The following is a 14,408-nucleotide window of genomic DNA, read 5'->3' as shown; positions in this document are numbered from 1 at the left end:
TGGCCGCCTCCTTGTACATTTGAGAGCATACCTCCAAGAGGCTTTTGTTCTTGATTTGGGAAATCTACATACAGACCGAGTTTCAGATCTCTACGATGTACGGTTCGGGCTATCTCACGTTAGGTGGCGCTGTAGAGCAATTTGGCGACGCCCACTTTCGACTCCATTGAAATCATGCGATTTCACGCTGGGGACAATTTTGGGTAAAGTTTGGTGAGTTTTTGAATATGTTTAGGCCTCCCCATTCGCGATACCGCGTGGAAAAGAAACGGAAGAATAACAGTGAATTCCTGCAGATACAATAGGCCTTCGCAGCGCTTAGCTGCTCGAGCCTAAAAAAGCCTGGAGAACTGTTGCTCAAGACCATATTAAAAGGTTATCAGAAAACTTGGCTTCTTGGAAGCAAAATATGAAGGAATGAGAGGTGGCTCAATACTTTTCCACAGTGCTGTATCTTCAGCACCAAATGCAAATGTAACAGAAGATTTTTATTGTGCGGCAGAGGAAGTGTTTTACAGAGTAAAATTAGTCTTTGAGTGTTCATGATCCAGGCTTCAGCTTGGTGTCCCACATTTCCATCATCTGTGTGCAGACTGACCTGCTTCACAGCTGGAAGTCTTCACGCAGTGAATGAGCAGCTCAGCACAACACCTCACTGTGAAAGCAGTTCATGCCTGTTGCTGCGGGATTGTCTGTAGTCTCGTTCCTTCATGTGGGCGACGTCGTCCTGCAGCTTCCTCAGACTGGACTCATCCACCGTCAACTCAAGGGTCACCTCTTTAAAAACCTTACACACCGACACCTGCAGCAATAAAATTAGTATTTTTAGAGCCTAACCCGCTCACGTAATGACATGACGTCATCTTCTTACCTCCTGGAAGTGCAGCTTCTTAAACATGGCAACGCTGAGCTGGTTGTCCACTCCGATTTTGGCTTGAAACTTTCTCACTCCGAGTTTGGTGACACCTGGTGGAAAACGACACGCTGAAAACTGCCATACACAAACTATTTTACACAAAGGGATCTTCCACGGTGGCGCCTGTACTACCTGATGTTTCAAGATTTTATGAACCCCCCCCCCCCCACCACACACACACTTCAAGCTACATAAAGCCATTGCCTGGAGAATTTCAATGTTACAATAGTGGGATCATTTTCATTCAAAGGTTCAGTAGCGGTAGTTGTCAGGAAGACATTTTAAGCATCCTCAGTACTACAAACACCACTTTTTGTTGCTAATTTCAGCTGAGGGGCATTTTTGAATCCAACTATAACTCTGAATGGCCCAGATGTTTTTTTCTAACCACTTCCAAGACCCACTTCCACACTGTAGTAAAGTAAAGGAGCAACACAGTGATTTCAATCACCTGCCCCTGCGATAAACTTGTAAACTTGCTTAGATACATTTGCAGCATTAACAAGAGATTCAAATAATCTTCTGACACAGCGCAAACTGCTCACCGTAGCACATCATCATGCGTGTCACCTGCTTCCCGATGCCCTTGCCTCTGTGACTCGGTTCTGTTAAAAACATGACACGTTTGCTGTGTGACGGATTGAAAAATACAACTGGACATCTAAAAAAAAAAAAATGTCCATAAGATGTGTTTCACATGTTACAAGATTTATAATGAGCAGAGGATCTCCAGATCCAGGTAGTACATTGGATGAACCGGTCCTGACAAGTTGAGGCTTTACAGCTCCTTTGCATGCACTGTGAGGATCTGATGCACTTTGGATTGCCTTGTGTTCGAATTGTGCTCTACAAATAAAATTGCCTTGCCTTGCCTTGCCTTGCCTTGCCTTGCCTTGCCTTGCCTTGCCTTGCCTTGCCTTGCCTTGCCTTGCCTTGCCTTGCCTTGCCTTGCCTTGCCTTGCCTTGCCTTGCCTTGCCTGATTAAATGTGAAGCTTTAAGCAACGTACAAAGAGAAGTTAGCACAAGCTAAGTGGAGACGCTACTTGGTACGATGGCAGCCTTGGACATGTTCTGGTTATGGCTCTGATTGCACAAAATTAGATTCTGTAAGCCTGTCGTACTCAAAGATGTTCAACTGCAACAGAACCGGATTCAGTTTATTTGGAGACACTGTCGTTTATGGACAAAAATGCAGTTTTCAGTTTTCAAACAGCTGCAAATTTGACCCAAAAACTGTTGGATTTCAAGACTGACGCAGCTCCAACCATTTATCTGGGTGACACCCTGAGGAAGAGCAGTCTGTCAACTAGTACGTTGGGCTGCGTATTCAACTGATTATTTATTCAATTAATTGAGTAATTAGATATAAATTAAATTAACTTTTATGATTATATGATATATCAATATTAGTATTTCTGCTGGTCCTTGTATAGTGTAGCAGAAGGGCAGTGTCAGCCACAAAATGGGCGGGGCCATCCAATCCACTAAATGAGTCACACTTGGTCCATTTAAAGGCCGTGAGAGGTCTTTTTATTTTGTATTCTTTGATATGTATAATTTTGAGTAGTAGAGATTAGTTTTCAGAGGATCAATAGCAGCTAGAGAGGGAATTTCAAAATAGAGACACAAATACTGAAAACTGTTAATATATAAAAAACAAACTGATTGCATTAGCATCAGAGAAGGCATAAATATGTTGCGTGTCACCTGCTATCATGATTTCCAGCTCGGCCAAGGATGGGTCTGTGGGGTCAGTCAGGAAGATGTTGACATCTCCCACCATGCACTGCTCCTCCTCGTTACTGGCGTCTGCCCACCGCTGCTTGTCCAGGATGATGAACGTGCACTCTGGAGAGTTAGGTAGAGCATGACTTCAGGAAGATGTGATCTCAAGCTGTCGACAACAACATATCTGAAGGATGGTCTGAATAAAACTTTTGTTTTTTAATGAAGGATTTGTGCTGTTAAATGTCAGCTGATCTGTAGCCAATCTGAGGATTCATTAGAAATCATGAGTGCAAAGTGCAGAGTGACAACTCCGTACTGTCATTATCCTCCCTCCAGCTCCTCTGCATGTCGTACTCCTGTTCCAGGGTCAGCGGCTCTGAGGCGGTCAGCTGCTGCAGCTCAGGAGACTTCATCCATTCATGGTACCTGTAGGAAACAGGCAGATGCACAAGCTAAACCTTAAACTTGAACTGATGCTAAAGGACTATAGTTTGTGACTAATTCGCAGCTTTTAATGTGTCATAGAAGAACTGCGTTCAATTCCTGTTTGGCTTCTTAGTGTTGTTTACTTAAACAAGGCGTACAACAAGCTGGAAACTAGGTTTACTTTCTAAAAATTCAAGTCTTCATTGAAAAATTCACAACTTAGTGCTCCATGAGACCCGATGAAACGTGTTATCTGGTGAGAAAGATTGTGTGAAACTACTTTAATTGTGTCGATAATGTTTTGTTGTTTTCATGTTCTTCAATAAAGAAAAAAAAAGGTATTTTAAAATCAAAGTTTTATATCAGTTTGAACCAAGAAAACAAATAAAAGTCTGCCGCATGTTGTTTATTCTCTGGTCTTTCTTTAGTGAGACTGAAGCCCAAAAATAATGAAGAGCTTGAGGTTCTTTTTAATGTTTTAACACAGATCAAACAACATATAGGACTAGAGATCAAAGTCTTGACGGACCGATCAAAAAAGATGCATCTCCTTTTCCTACATAACCTTCATGTCTTTTTGTATTCAACCTTCATAGTTTGCATCAGTAATATAACCTTTTTCAAATCAATGTATAATCAATAATAATATAATATGTTACATGTTCGTAATAAGAGTTACCAGTTTTCTGCCGGAAATTGCTCGATATCAAAGTTTTTTTATGCAGAAATTGTGTTTTTTAAAGTGCTGATTTTGTATTTGACACTGTAATAACAAGAGGAAACGAATGCGGGGACAAGCTGAGCAGGTTAAAAGAGGAAAGTAACGACTGTTAGTGTTACCTGGGAACGTGCTCTGCATTGTAAGGAACCAACACGACTCTGTGTCCCTCTAGTAAAGTATTCTCGTTTATCTTCATGGTGGCGAACCAGATACAGACTATAGCTTCACGTTGACGTCCATGCTCGGCTGGCTGAGCTCACACAGGACTTCCTCAATCAAACGTGTTCAAACTGCGCCTGCGCCAAACGTATTGAAGTTGAGAGGCGCCGCCTGCTGGACAACATCAGAAAGTGCCGAGAAGCGGGAGTAGCCCGATCTGCGGTCTGCAGTCAGGGGTACCTGGGAAGCGGAGGTCGCTGGAGAAGCTTCGCTTGAGAATTTGCTTTGGAAGCTTTGGTAGCTTGTGACGTCACATTTAGAATGTTCAATTCTTAAAGGCCCCGCGGCTGTGCAGCACCCCCGCGAGAAAAAAAAATCATGAGGAAAGAGAGGGCAGGGACACGAATAAACGTGTTGTTATTTACAATTTGTTATACAAGATATACATCACGTTACAAATGATGTAAAACATTAGGTACACCTGAGAAGAGCAGGAATAGCAGAGGCAGCTGTGAAAATAAACTAAATTCGAAATAAAATCCGAAATAAATGCGAAATAAAACTTAATTGCAGGGAGAAAGGTATGCGTGGGGTTACTACACTATTGTATTGAAGCACTTGACACGGCAATTGCAACAGTCTCAGATTAAACGACTATTGTTTGGATAGGAACTAAAGTTTACACGTCTTTTTTCCGCGAACCCCGCTGATTGTCTGACCCCTACAATCTGTGGATTGTCATTGGTTTTCGCCGAAACGCGTCATAGCTCATTACCATAATGTTAGTTTGAGTTTAAAAAAAAGGGGAAGCTAAATCTCATAGTAAGGCAGAAATTATGAATAGGTGGCAGGATGAATGGGAGTCAGACCCAAAAGGCAGGACATACTTTAATGTGCAACAGCAGGTTGGGGGGAGAAGAATCACATCAGTGGGGCTTGGAAGAAGGGAGGATGGTGGCATCAATGCCACATTACATGTGTTGGGTAAAACTGATGGGCTTTGCACTGAATGCCAGGTCAAAGAAGATGTAGAGCACATTCTTTTTCAATGCAGGAAACACACTGACCACAGGTCACACTGGAGAGAACAGGGAGATGATGATATACAAAACATCTTGAAGGAAAAAAAAAAAGAAAAAAACTACGTTCAAGTATTTAAAACAATATTGTTGTAATGTTTTAAATACTTGAATGCAGTTTTTCTAGAGAAGATAATTGTTTCGTATATGGGAGTATCGTCCATTGACTCTTTTGGGCTTTCACATGCACACGCATTCAAATTCAATTCAAATTCAAAAATACTTGATTTATCCCAGAGGGAAATTAAATGTTGATATAACTCAATTAAATCAAGGAGTTATTACCTCCGCCAAGGAGGTTATGTGATCACCCGAGTTTGTCTGTTTGTCTGGATGTTCGTTCGTCTGTTCGTGCTGCAATCTTGCGACCTGCCACAAGGTGGCGCGACCTGCCACAAGGTGGCGCGACCTCCACAAGGTGGCGCGACCTCAAGGTGCCAAAGCCAAACAGAGCCAAAGCCAGACAGAATGCATAGTGCGCGGATTGAATGCATATTGCGCGGATTTGCTGTAATTAGCACAACAAAAGATTGCAACGGCAAGCCAGTGTGCACAACTGCATATAGCGTAATAATAACGGCGAACACTGCTTCCCGACAGAACACTGCTTCCCGACAAAACATTGTAATTATAATAATAATATTAATAATAATTAATAACGGCGAACACTGCTGTTCAATAATGAATAGGGAGAAGGGAATGCCTCTTCTGCTGACAGCGCCAAAGAACAAGTAGCCCACATTGTTACTATTGGCAGCTATGAATCTGAGCGAGTGGCCATGACTTGTGGAGTCCCCCAGGGGTCAATTCTTGGACCTCTTCTGTTTAACTTGTATATGCTCCCTTTGGGTCAGATATTGCAGAATTTTAACATCAATTATCACAGTTGTGCCGACGATACACAACTTTATGTGTCTCTGTCACCGGACGACTGCAGCCCAGCAGACGTACTGTGTCAGTGTCTGGAGGAAGTAAACACCTGGATGAGAGAGAATTTTCTACAATTAAATGAAGACAAAACTGAGATCATTCTGTTTGGTAGCAAAGAGAAGAGGGTCAGCGTTGGTAAATATCTTGAGACTCGGGACCTTATAATCACTGACCAAGTTCGTATCCTCGGAGTGTTGATAGACTCAGATCTGACTTTCAGCAGCCACATCAAAGCTGTCACCAAGGCAGCTTTTTACCACCTCAGAAATATCAACAGAATTAAAGGTTTCCTCTCCCAAAAAGACCAGGAGAAACTCATCCATGCATTCATCTCCAGTAGACTCGATTACTGTAATGCTCTTTTAACTGGACTTCCCACAAAGAGCATTAAACATCTGCAGCTCATCCAGAACGCTGCTGCTAGAGTTTTAACCCGGACTAAGAGATCTGAACACATCACACCAGTTTTAAAATCTTTACACTGGCTTCCAGTCAGTCACAGAATAGATTTTAAAAGCCTGCTGATGGTTTACAAATCCCAGAATGGTTTAGGCCCAAAATACATCTGTGATATGTTCAGAGAATATAAACCCAGCAGAGCTCTTAGATCCAAGGACTCAGGTCAGCTGGTCCAGTCCAGAGTCCAGACTAAACATGGAGAAGCAGCATTTAGCTGTTATGCTGCAAACAAGTGGAACAAACTGCCAGTGGAGATTAAACTTTCACCAAATGTAGACATTTTTAAATCCAGGTTAAAAACATTTCTTTTCTCATGTGTCTATGCATGAAATATCTTTTAACTTATCTAGACTGTTGCCTGATTTTAAATTAATTTAAATGATTTTATTTGTTTCTCTTTATATTATTTTATGTATTTTTAATGCTTCTTGCACTCCCTGCTGCAATGCTTTTATTTTATGTAAAGCACTTTGAACTGTTTGTACATGAAATGTGCTATACAAATAAATTTGATTTGATTTGATTTTGATCAGGAACGTATGTCCATACATGGCTCGCTACCCACAGGTAGGTTGGCGGTTGGCGGAGGTCTGCACTCTCTGAGTGCATTTCTAGTTATAGATGCTGATGGCTGTGGGCAGGAAAGATTTCCTGTAGCGGTCCGTTTTGCATCCAAACTGAAGAAGCCTTTGACTGAAGAGACTCTGTTTTCCGATAACAGTCTCATGGAGAGGATGTTCAGGGTTGTCCATAATTCTCTTGATTTTATGCAAAATCCTTCTTTGCATTATTGTCTCCAGAGGTTCCACAGTCGTCCCCAGAACAGAACCAGCCTTCTTTATCAGGTTGTTGAGTCTTTTTAGGTCCCTGGTTCTGATGCTGCTGCCCCAACAGATGACGCCAGAGGAAATGACGCTCTCAACAACAGACTTGTAGAAGATCTGCAACATCTTGTTGCAAACCTTGAAGGACCTTAGCTTCCTCAAGAAGTACAGTCCGCTCTGTCCTTTCTTACCAACAACCGGTAAGTGACATATAAAGTTGTTTTGTAATGTCCCCATGCCAGTAATGTGAGCACCATGCATTTGGTTTTGATGGTAAGGCTTTTGACTTTATTGTCGGATGGTTTATAAAGTGGTGTGACGTTTCTGCAGTGTGCAAGTTGTTGTTTTACGTGGAAGGTTTATTATTTGCCCCTTGGCCACCACGTATTTGGCTAGCATGACAGGCTGCGCAAACAGCGCAATCGCCGCACAGGGAGCGCCGATTTGCACCAGTCTGTGTCCTACTGTCAGTATTTGACAACCTCTAGCAATGGGATTGCACTTCAAATATACCGGAGTTCCCCTTTAAAGGTCAAGATGAGAGACAAAATATCACTTGGATTAAAACTTTAATGCGTCTAACAAGCTGAGGATCCTTCTAAAATTTAGGCATAAAGTACAAGACTTGTTGAGTTAAAATGCAAACAGGAGACAGTTTAAAATAGAAGTTATTCTAATCTTGAGGAAAGTAATTAGCAATCTTTTATCAATATGAATGAAACAGAATCTGTTAGTTTGAGGAATTAATTTTTCACATCAAATTGATGTATTATTTATATATAAAAGACAGTTTAAAAAAAAAAGAAGTATTGGGAAAATATAACAACTTTAATCCTGTACAGTGACACTTCCCAACATAGACAGTGGGACGCTGCAGAAGGCTGGAGAATAACACAGAAGTTGACATAAACCTGAAACTTTATTATCGAAGATCAACCTTGATACAGTGAAAAGTTCAGAGGAGACATTTCTGATCTACAAAAATTTATAAGTGCCTGAAATATGTCAAACACAGTTTTATGTTAAAAGGTGAAAAGCCAAAAGGTTGCTTACAGTTGCCGATTCAGAATCATCTTGTGTCTCATTACTACATTTTGACCAATTATCAACTTTGAAATATGAATTTTCTTTCTGACAAGTGAACCCATTTAGTACTTCATACATTCACTCAGCTGTGTCTCTGTCTCCCAAAGGGTTCTCAAGTTTTTCATTTTCTTTGTTACCATCTGAAATCTTTCAGGACGTGATGCAAATGATATACATTTTTTTTTGGTCATCATCATCTTTCATGTTATTGTAGTAACTTTGTAAGTAAAGTGATTTATTTTCACATGCTGCAATAATTGAGCATCACCGTGTTCACTTGATGGATTTAAGAATCAATATTCACTCTTTTCTTTTGCTTGCGAGGGAAATGCCTCGCTCTTGAGCTTCAGAATGCTCCATTAAGTGTTTGTTGCAGAAAACAACATGAAATGAACCAGAACCGTAAAGCTGCAGGTGGTGCATGTAAGCACTGAACCTGAGTCAGTGATGTGTAGTCATTGGGTTTGGATGTACTGAAATAAACCATTTTTAACATTTGCAAATGATAGAAATATCTGGTATCTTCATTTCAGACTTGTGTTCGTGTACATCCTGTGGGTCTGACTCTGTTTTTAAGTGGCTCGGCCAAGTCCATGCCACAGTTTGACCGGCTTTTCTGCCGTGTTGACCATGTCCATCCAGTGCTGCAGCTGATGACCCCTGGCGTACATGAAGGGACCCAACACCAGCACTCCGAGCAAGGCCGGAGGTTCTGGGAGTACAATGAATAGAGAACCAATGTTAGGTTGGCAAATATCTATTAAAGTTCTGGCAAAAGTGACTAATAAGCTTAAAAATGTCAAGTATTGCTGTTATTTGTGATAAAAAACTCAAAAGAATCTATGAAAATAATTACAAAAACAAACTGAATCAGTAATGAACAATAAACTATCACTCAAATGTTTTTTATATCATTTGTGGGGAAATCTTGAGTGACATCATCCTAAAGGCCGGCGCACACCTTTACGATGTCATCGTTGGATCGTTTGTCGGGTGATCGGCATAACAATTCGGACTGTATTTGACACGCTCGCACGTACACCGCACACACTTGCGAACCTACGAGTTTTTTGACCGAATGTTATCACATGACCGAAATAGGAAGCCACAAATCACGTGACTTTCAAACTGGAGGCAGCCATGTTTGTGTCGTAGTCGGCCAACGTGACTAAGTGCGCTATTCCCATTGGCTGTTTAAATAATCCTGCGCGATGACATCGGAACAAAGACCGCACACACATACGATTGTATTCGGCACAAGGAAAATCCGTACGGAAATATCAAAGATGTTTGATTTGATCCGATGAACAACAAAATCGTCTGTTGGCTGCTACCGCACACCTTTACGATTCCCATGCGAAGTCATCGGGCCGACAAAATCGTACACGAATCGTAAAGGTGTGCGCCGGCCTTAAATCTACTGACAGGTTGGTTACCTGAACGGCTGTCGTTCGGCTGCTGCAGCTCAAACCTCAGACAGGCCTCGTCCAAGTGCTGCGGTCGCAGTTTAAAAGTCATCCTGTAGTTGAAGAGGGGTTCCTTTTCACCCCTCACCACACAGGTGCGCTTCATCTTCGCCACCTGAGTGTGTATCCGTAAGCTCACCTGGACACACACACCTAGGAGGCACAGGAGGATGCTGTATAACCACACTGAAATTTGGTTTTTGTCAGCTTTGCTACTCATTTCTAATCCTTACTTCACAGCTAACCGGTGTACAGTTTGATCCACAAGCTGGCACCTGAAACTGCTCATACCTGCGTCTGTGAGCAGCTGAAGGCCTCGAGCTTGCAAAACCACCACTGAGAGGCGCTGCAGAGATGAACTGTAGCTGAGAGATATCTGCATGTCCCCCAGCTCTGAACACTGACAGATCAGACAGCAGAATCACTGTGAGCTTTTGAGACCACCTCATCTGCACAAAGTGGTGTGAATGTGTTGGTGTCACCTGCGTATCCTCCTCAGGCTCCAGGTCCCTCCAGAGCACCCTGCCAGCATGACCGAGCTCCCCTTCCAGGGGAAACAGCACCCTGCCTACAGCATGTCGTTTGCCATCTTTCTCCACACTCAGCACACACACACTCAGGGTGCTCAGAGGCACACACACTCCTGACACCTGCGGAGCACAACACACGCAGTTCCAACAACAGGTGTCACATTGAAAGTAGTAAAAATCTGCAGATGAAATGAACTTGCCTGGAAAAAAAAGCAGTCGTTGAACTCTGGGTCGGGCCCCGTTCCCCGGGCCTTCGCCTGGCGGGGCCGCCGATCGTCAGGGAGAAGCCGTAGCTCCACCAGCGTTACGTTGCCGTGGAAATGAGGGGGGAGGTTGCCAAGACGGAGCAAGGAGACCACGACCTGTTCGCTGCTGTGTCGATACTCCACAGAGAAGCAGAGGCGCGTGGCCAAGCCTGGCGGGGGGGCCACCACCTCATTCAGGGGAGTTGTCGAGTAGAGGCCGGCCAGCACCGACCCCACTGGGTACCAACCTGAGAAATGGTTCATCGACCAGAGATTAACAACGCTCAAAGGGGTAGCACATAGATGGGCATTTTGCAGATCAGTTAGTCTACCCCCAACCACCACTTTGCTCTAGAGTGAAATCTCTCAACAACTTTATGAATAGCAATTTAATTTAATCTATTTTTAACACTCATGTTCAAAGATTGAAAGAAAGACAGATATTTGCTTTTATACAGAGGCCTGCAGACACAGTTGTTTCTAACAGAATATTCAAGCTACCCTGTTGTTGTTTTTTTTTTAAAAGAAGTGACACATTTACCCACTGCCACTTTGCTTTCCCCAAGACAAGAAATCATGGCAAAGCAAAGAATTCCTCTGCAGGCTTATATATAGTTTAGATGGTTTCTATAAAATCTTGGACTCCACATTCATGGATTTGTGGATCATAAATTATAAAAAGTGTCAATGGAGTCAGATTTACCCATACCAAATTATAAAATAGTTTATATGAAAATGGGGACCTTGTTTACACTGAACAGCTGTAGATTTTATTTAGAGCTGAAATGTCAGCCAGCTGGCTAAAGTGGCTTTTTAGGTGAATTCTCACACTTAAGTCACTTTGGCAGATGCTGAAACATCTAAATACGCCTGTAACACGTCATTTTAGAACTTGTGTTGTAAAAGTCTGGATTTCACATTTGAAATGAAAAGTGAAAGAAACCATAACGGCGCTGTAAAAAAAATTAAAAAGTAGTAATGACCTACTTCTTACTGAGAGTGACCCCCGATGAGCCAGAATGTCATGCAAGGCCTTGGTCTTCATCCCCTCTTTCTCTTCTTCATCTTCCGTCTCGTCATTTTTCAGCTCTCCATTGTTTTGTGTGACAAAACGAGGAGGCAAAGTGAAAGGGATGTCACTGGTTTTTCACACACAGACAAATATTCATAAATGAGTCTTCTGCTGTATCATTAAACTAAACACCACATCTTTCACAAATCCCAAAAGATGCATCAGGCAGCTGATGACCAACCTACACTTTTACATTGGATCTAAGAAAAGTGAGCTGATGGGGACTGTGCAATCCAGTTGAATAAATTCAATAGTTGTCCATATAAAATGAGACTCTTTTAGAATCTATACTGATTAACGGTTCAAGAAAAAGTTATCCTTGTGTGTATGTTAAGTTGAACATTCACGGTGGTACTTACGTAGCCCAGGAACCCTGAGACACCAGGATCACCGGAGCAGGGCATACTGGTACTGATGGTACTGTGGAAAGCAGTTCCTGGTACTGACTCTGCCTATTTTTCTTCCTCCACAAGCAGCACACCATCAGACTCAACAGCAACAGCAACAGTAGCCCCACAGACAGCCCAACAGCCAGCAGTAGCACCTGGTCTGAACAATCAATCAGCTAAAATAATGGATTTGTGCAGAGCTTAAAGCAGAGCTTAAAGCAGAGCTTTAACGTGCTTTTCTGCTTACCAGCCATGGATGAGTAAATTTTTAGCTCTAGGACCTGGTAACCTTTCTTCTCGACTCAAACAGACTGACTGTATATAGATGAAGTTTCAACTTAGCATTGGAAGTCTTCTGTTTGTGACTCCGGAGCACAGCGACAGAATACCACAGCTGGCTGGTTCTCACCATGTTATCTGGAGGACTGGATTAAGAGGGGGACCTGAGCAAAAAAGAAAAAAAATAATAGTTACTTATTTCTCCAAACACTCACAAATTACCTGCTGCTAATAAACTGACTGGCAGAAATATGAAGGTAGTGAAAATGATCTTATTTAACATTAGCTACTTTTGGCAATACCCTCTAATAATAAACTTAAAATATTTATGATTTTGCTTCAAATGAGAGAATAAAGCAATTCAAACTATTTATAACTTATTTCACTGTTTTTTTTTAATAGTCTAAGCTGAATGTTACATCAATTTCATCCCATTTGTTTGAGACAAAGGGTGGACTGCCTTTGTCTCAGCAGGTCTTAAGGGGTTTATTCTGCCCTTGTGCTGGCAGACCTGTTCTGTCCCTGATTCACACACGAACACTTTACTACTTAAATTCAAACTGTTCTTTTTTTCTAAACAAAACTTACTTTTAATCTCCGGTTTATACTAGTGTACATTAAAGTAGATAAATTACACAATCATATTTCACAATCATATTTTGTTCCTTTTTTTTTTTTTTTTTAAGTGTCAAATACGTGCCTCATAGAATTACAAGTCTCTGTGGCGGTCTCACCTCTCTCCCACTCCTGGTCCACACAGTCTCTGTGGTAGGTGATGTCGGTGGTGGGGCCTTTGGAGTAGGTGGGTTTTCTCCCACCTGTGGCTCCGCGTCGACCACCCCACTGTCGGTCTGCAACGGCACCAAGTGATGCCGGTTCCTCCTCAGAGTGCCTTGGGGCCCCTGAACAATGAAAGAGCGAGGAGTGTTGTGTTGTGATATCACTGTTCCCTGGACTCGAGCATCAGTGACCCACACATCCTCTCCAGGTGAGAGTGGGCGCAGGGTCCTTGCTCTGTGCCTGACGTCGTTCCTCCTCTTCTCCTTTTCTTTGGCCTCCACCACGTTGAAGTCTGGCAAAGCAGGGTTCAGCAGGGTCGGAAGAGTGGGGACAGTAGTACGGAGGCGGCGCCCCATCAACAGCTCAGCTGGGCTATATCCGTTCTGCAGGGGCGTTGCTCTGTAGGCCAGTAAGGCGAGGTAGGGGTCTGAAGCTTTCGTTAACAGGTTTTTCACAGTTTGTACAGCTCGTTCGGCCTCCCCATTGCTCTGAGGAAACTTGGGGCTGCTCGTGATGTGCACAAAGCCATACTTGGCTGCAAACTCTTCGAAGTAGCTACCTGAGAACTGGGGCCCATTGTCACTTTTAAAAAAATCACAAATACCATGGCGGGAGAACATGAATTTCAGGTGCAGCACCACATCTGTAGATTTTGTGGGTGACAGTAGTGCAATTTCTACATACCTTGAGAAATAGTCCACGACTAGCAGGTAAGTCTTGCCTCTCAGTGTGAACAGATCAGCTCCTAAGGTTTGCCAGGGCCTGTCTGGCATCTCTGTTGGCATCAGCGGCTCTTTGATGTTCTGTCTCTCTTGAATGCAGGGTTTGCATTTCAGCACCACATCGTTCAGCTGGCTGCTGTGTCCTGGCCACCACACTGTGTCTTTGGCCCTTTGGTGTCCTCTAGCAGGCTTGTCTCTGTGTGTGTTTGTCTGGAGAATCAGAGGAGCACAAGATAGGGTGTCGGCTGTCCATAGGCCTTTGCCGGGGACGTGCTTGACTACGTAGTCGTACCTCATAAGCCGCATTCCTAAATCTTTGGATTCTGGGTGGGAGATCATCCAAAGCTTTGCCTCCCAGCAGACTCAACAACGGCTTGTGGTCGGTTTCGAGTTCAAAGAACAATTACTGGTAAGTTAATAAAATAACAGCATTTTCAACGTTTTTTACATTTTAAAGCATTATCTGTCAGAAGTATACTCTTAGACATCGTTATTTTTACATTTGGTTAGCATGAAATGTCGATGTTGATGTTAAAAATGGAATGGATTTAGGGACCTAGCTTAAAGCTTGGTAACGGAGGCTAACGTGAGGTAAT

General features: G+C 42.7%; 2 protein-coding genes across 3 annotated transcripts; both read right to left on the bottom strand.

Annotated features, from left to right (window-relative positions):
• Nucleotides 1-469: 469 nt before the first annotated feature.
• nat9 (N-acetyltransferase 9) lies at nt 470-4,077 on the bottom strand. 2 transcript variants are annotated; one of them, XM_075457638.1, is made up of 6 exons: nt 3,912-4,077; nt 2,962-3,071; nt 2,625-2,765; nt 1,462-1,521; nt 872-966; nt 470-802 (listed from the first exon to the last, which is right to left on the bottom strand). In XM_075457638.1, the coding sequence occupies exons 1-6, from the start codon at nt 3,986-3,988 to the stop codon at nt 653-655; spliced, it is 633 nt and encodes a 210-aa protein (XP_075313753.1). In that variant the 5' UTR covers nt 3,989-4,077; the 3' UTR covers nt 470-652. The 2 variants fall into 2 exon arrangements, with proteins under 2 accessions (XP_075313753.1, XP_075313754.1); XM_075457639.1 differs by lacking the exon at nt 1,462-1,521.
• A 4,824-nt stretch (nt 4,078-8,901) lies between these two features.
• syt15 (synaptotagmin XV) lies at nt 8,902-12,126 on the bottom strand. The gene is given in 7 exon segments (XM_075458027.1): nt 8,902-9,041; nt 9,766-9,948; nt 10,087-10,195; nt 10,278-10,445; nt 10,526-10,818; nt 11,558-11,709; nt 11,990-12,126. Coding segments are annotated over 7 exon segments (1,182 nt in total).
• Nucleotides 12,127-14,408: the final 2,282 nt, after the last annotated feature.

The sequence above is a fragment of the Odontesthes bonariensis genome, chromosome 23 (assembly GCF_027942865.1).
Source record: "Odontesthes bonariensis isolate fOdoBon6 chromosome 23, fOdoBon6.hap1, whole genome shotgun sequence".
NCBI lineage: Eukaryota > Metazoa > Chordata > Actinopteri > Atheriniformes > Atherinopsidae > Odontesthes > Odontesthes bonariensis.
The sequence above is the reverse complement of the archived record's forward strand: the minus strand, read 5'-3'. Positions and strand labels throughout refer to the sequence as shown.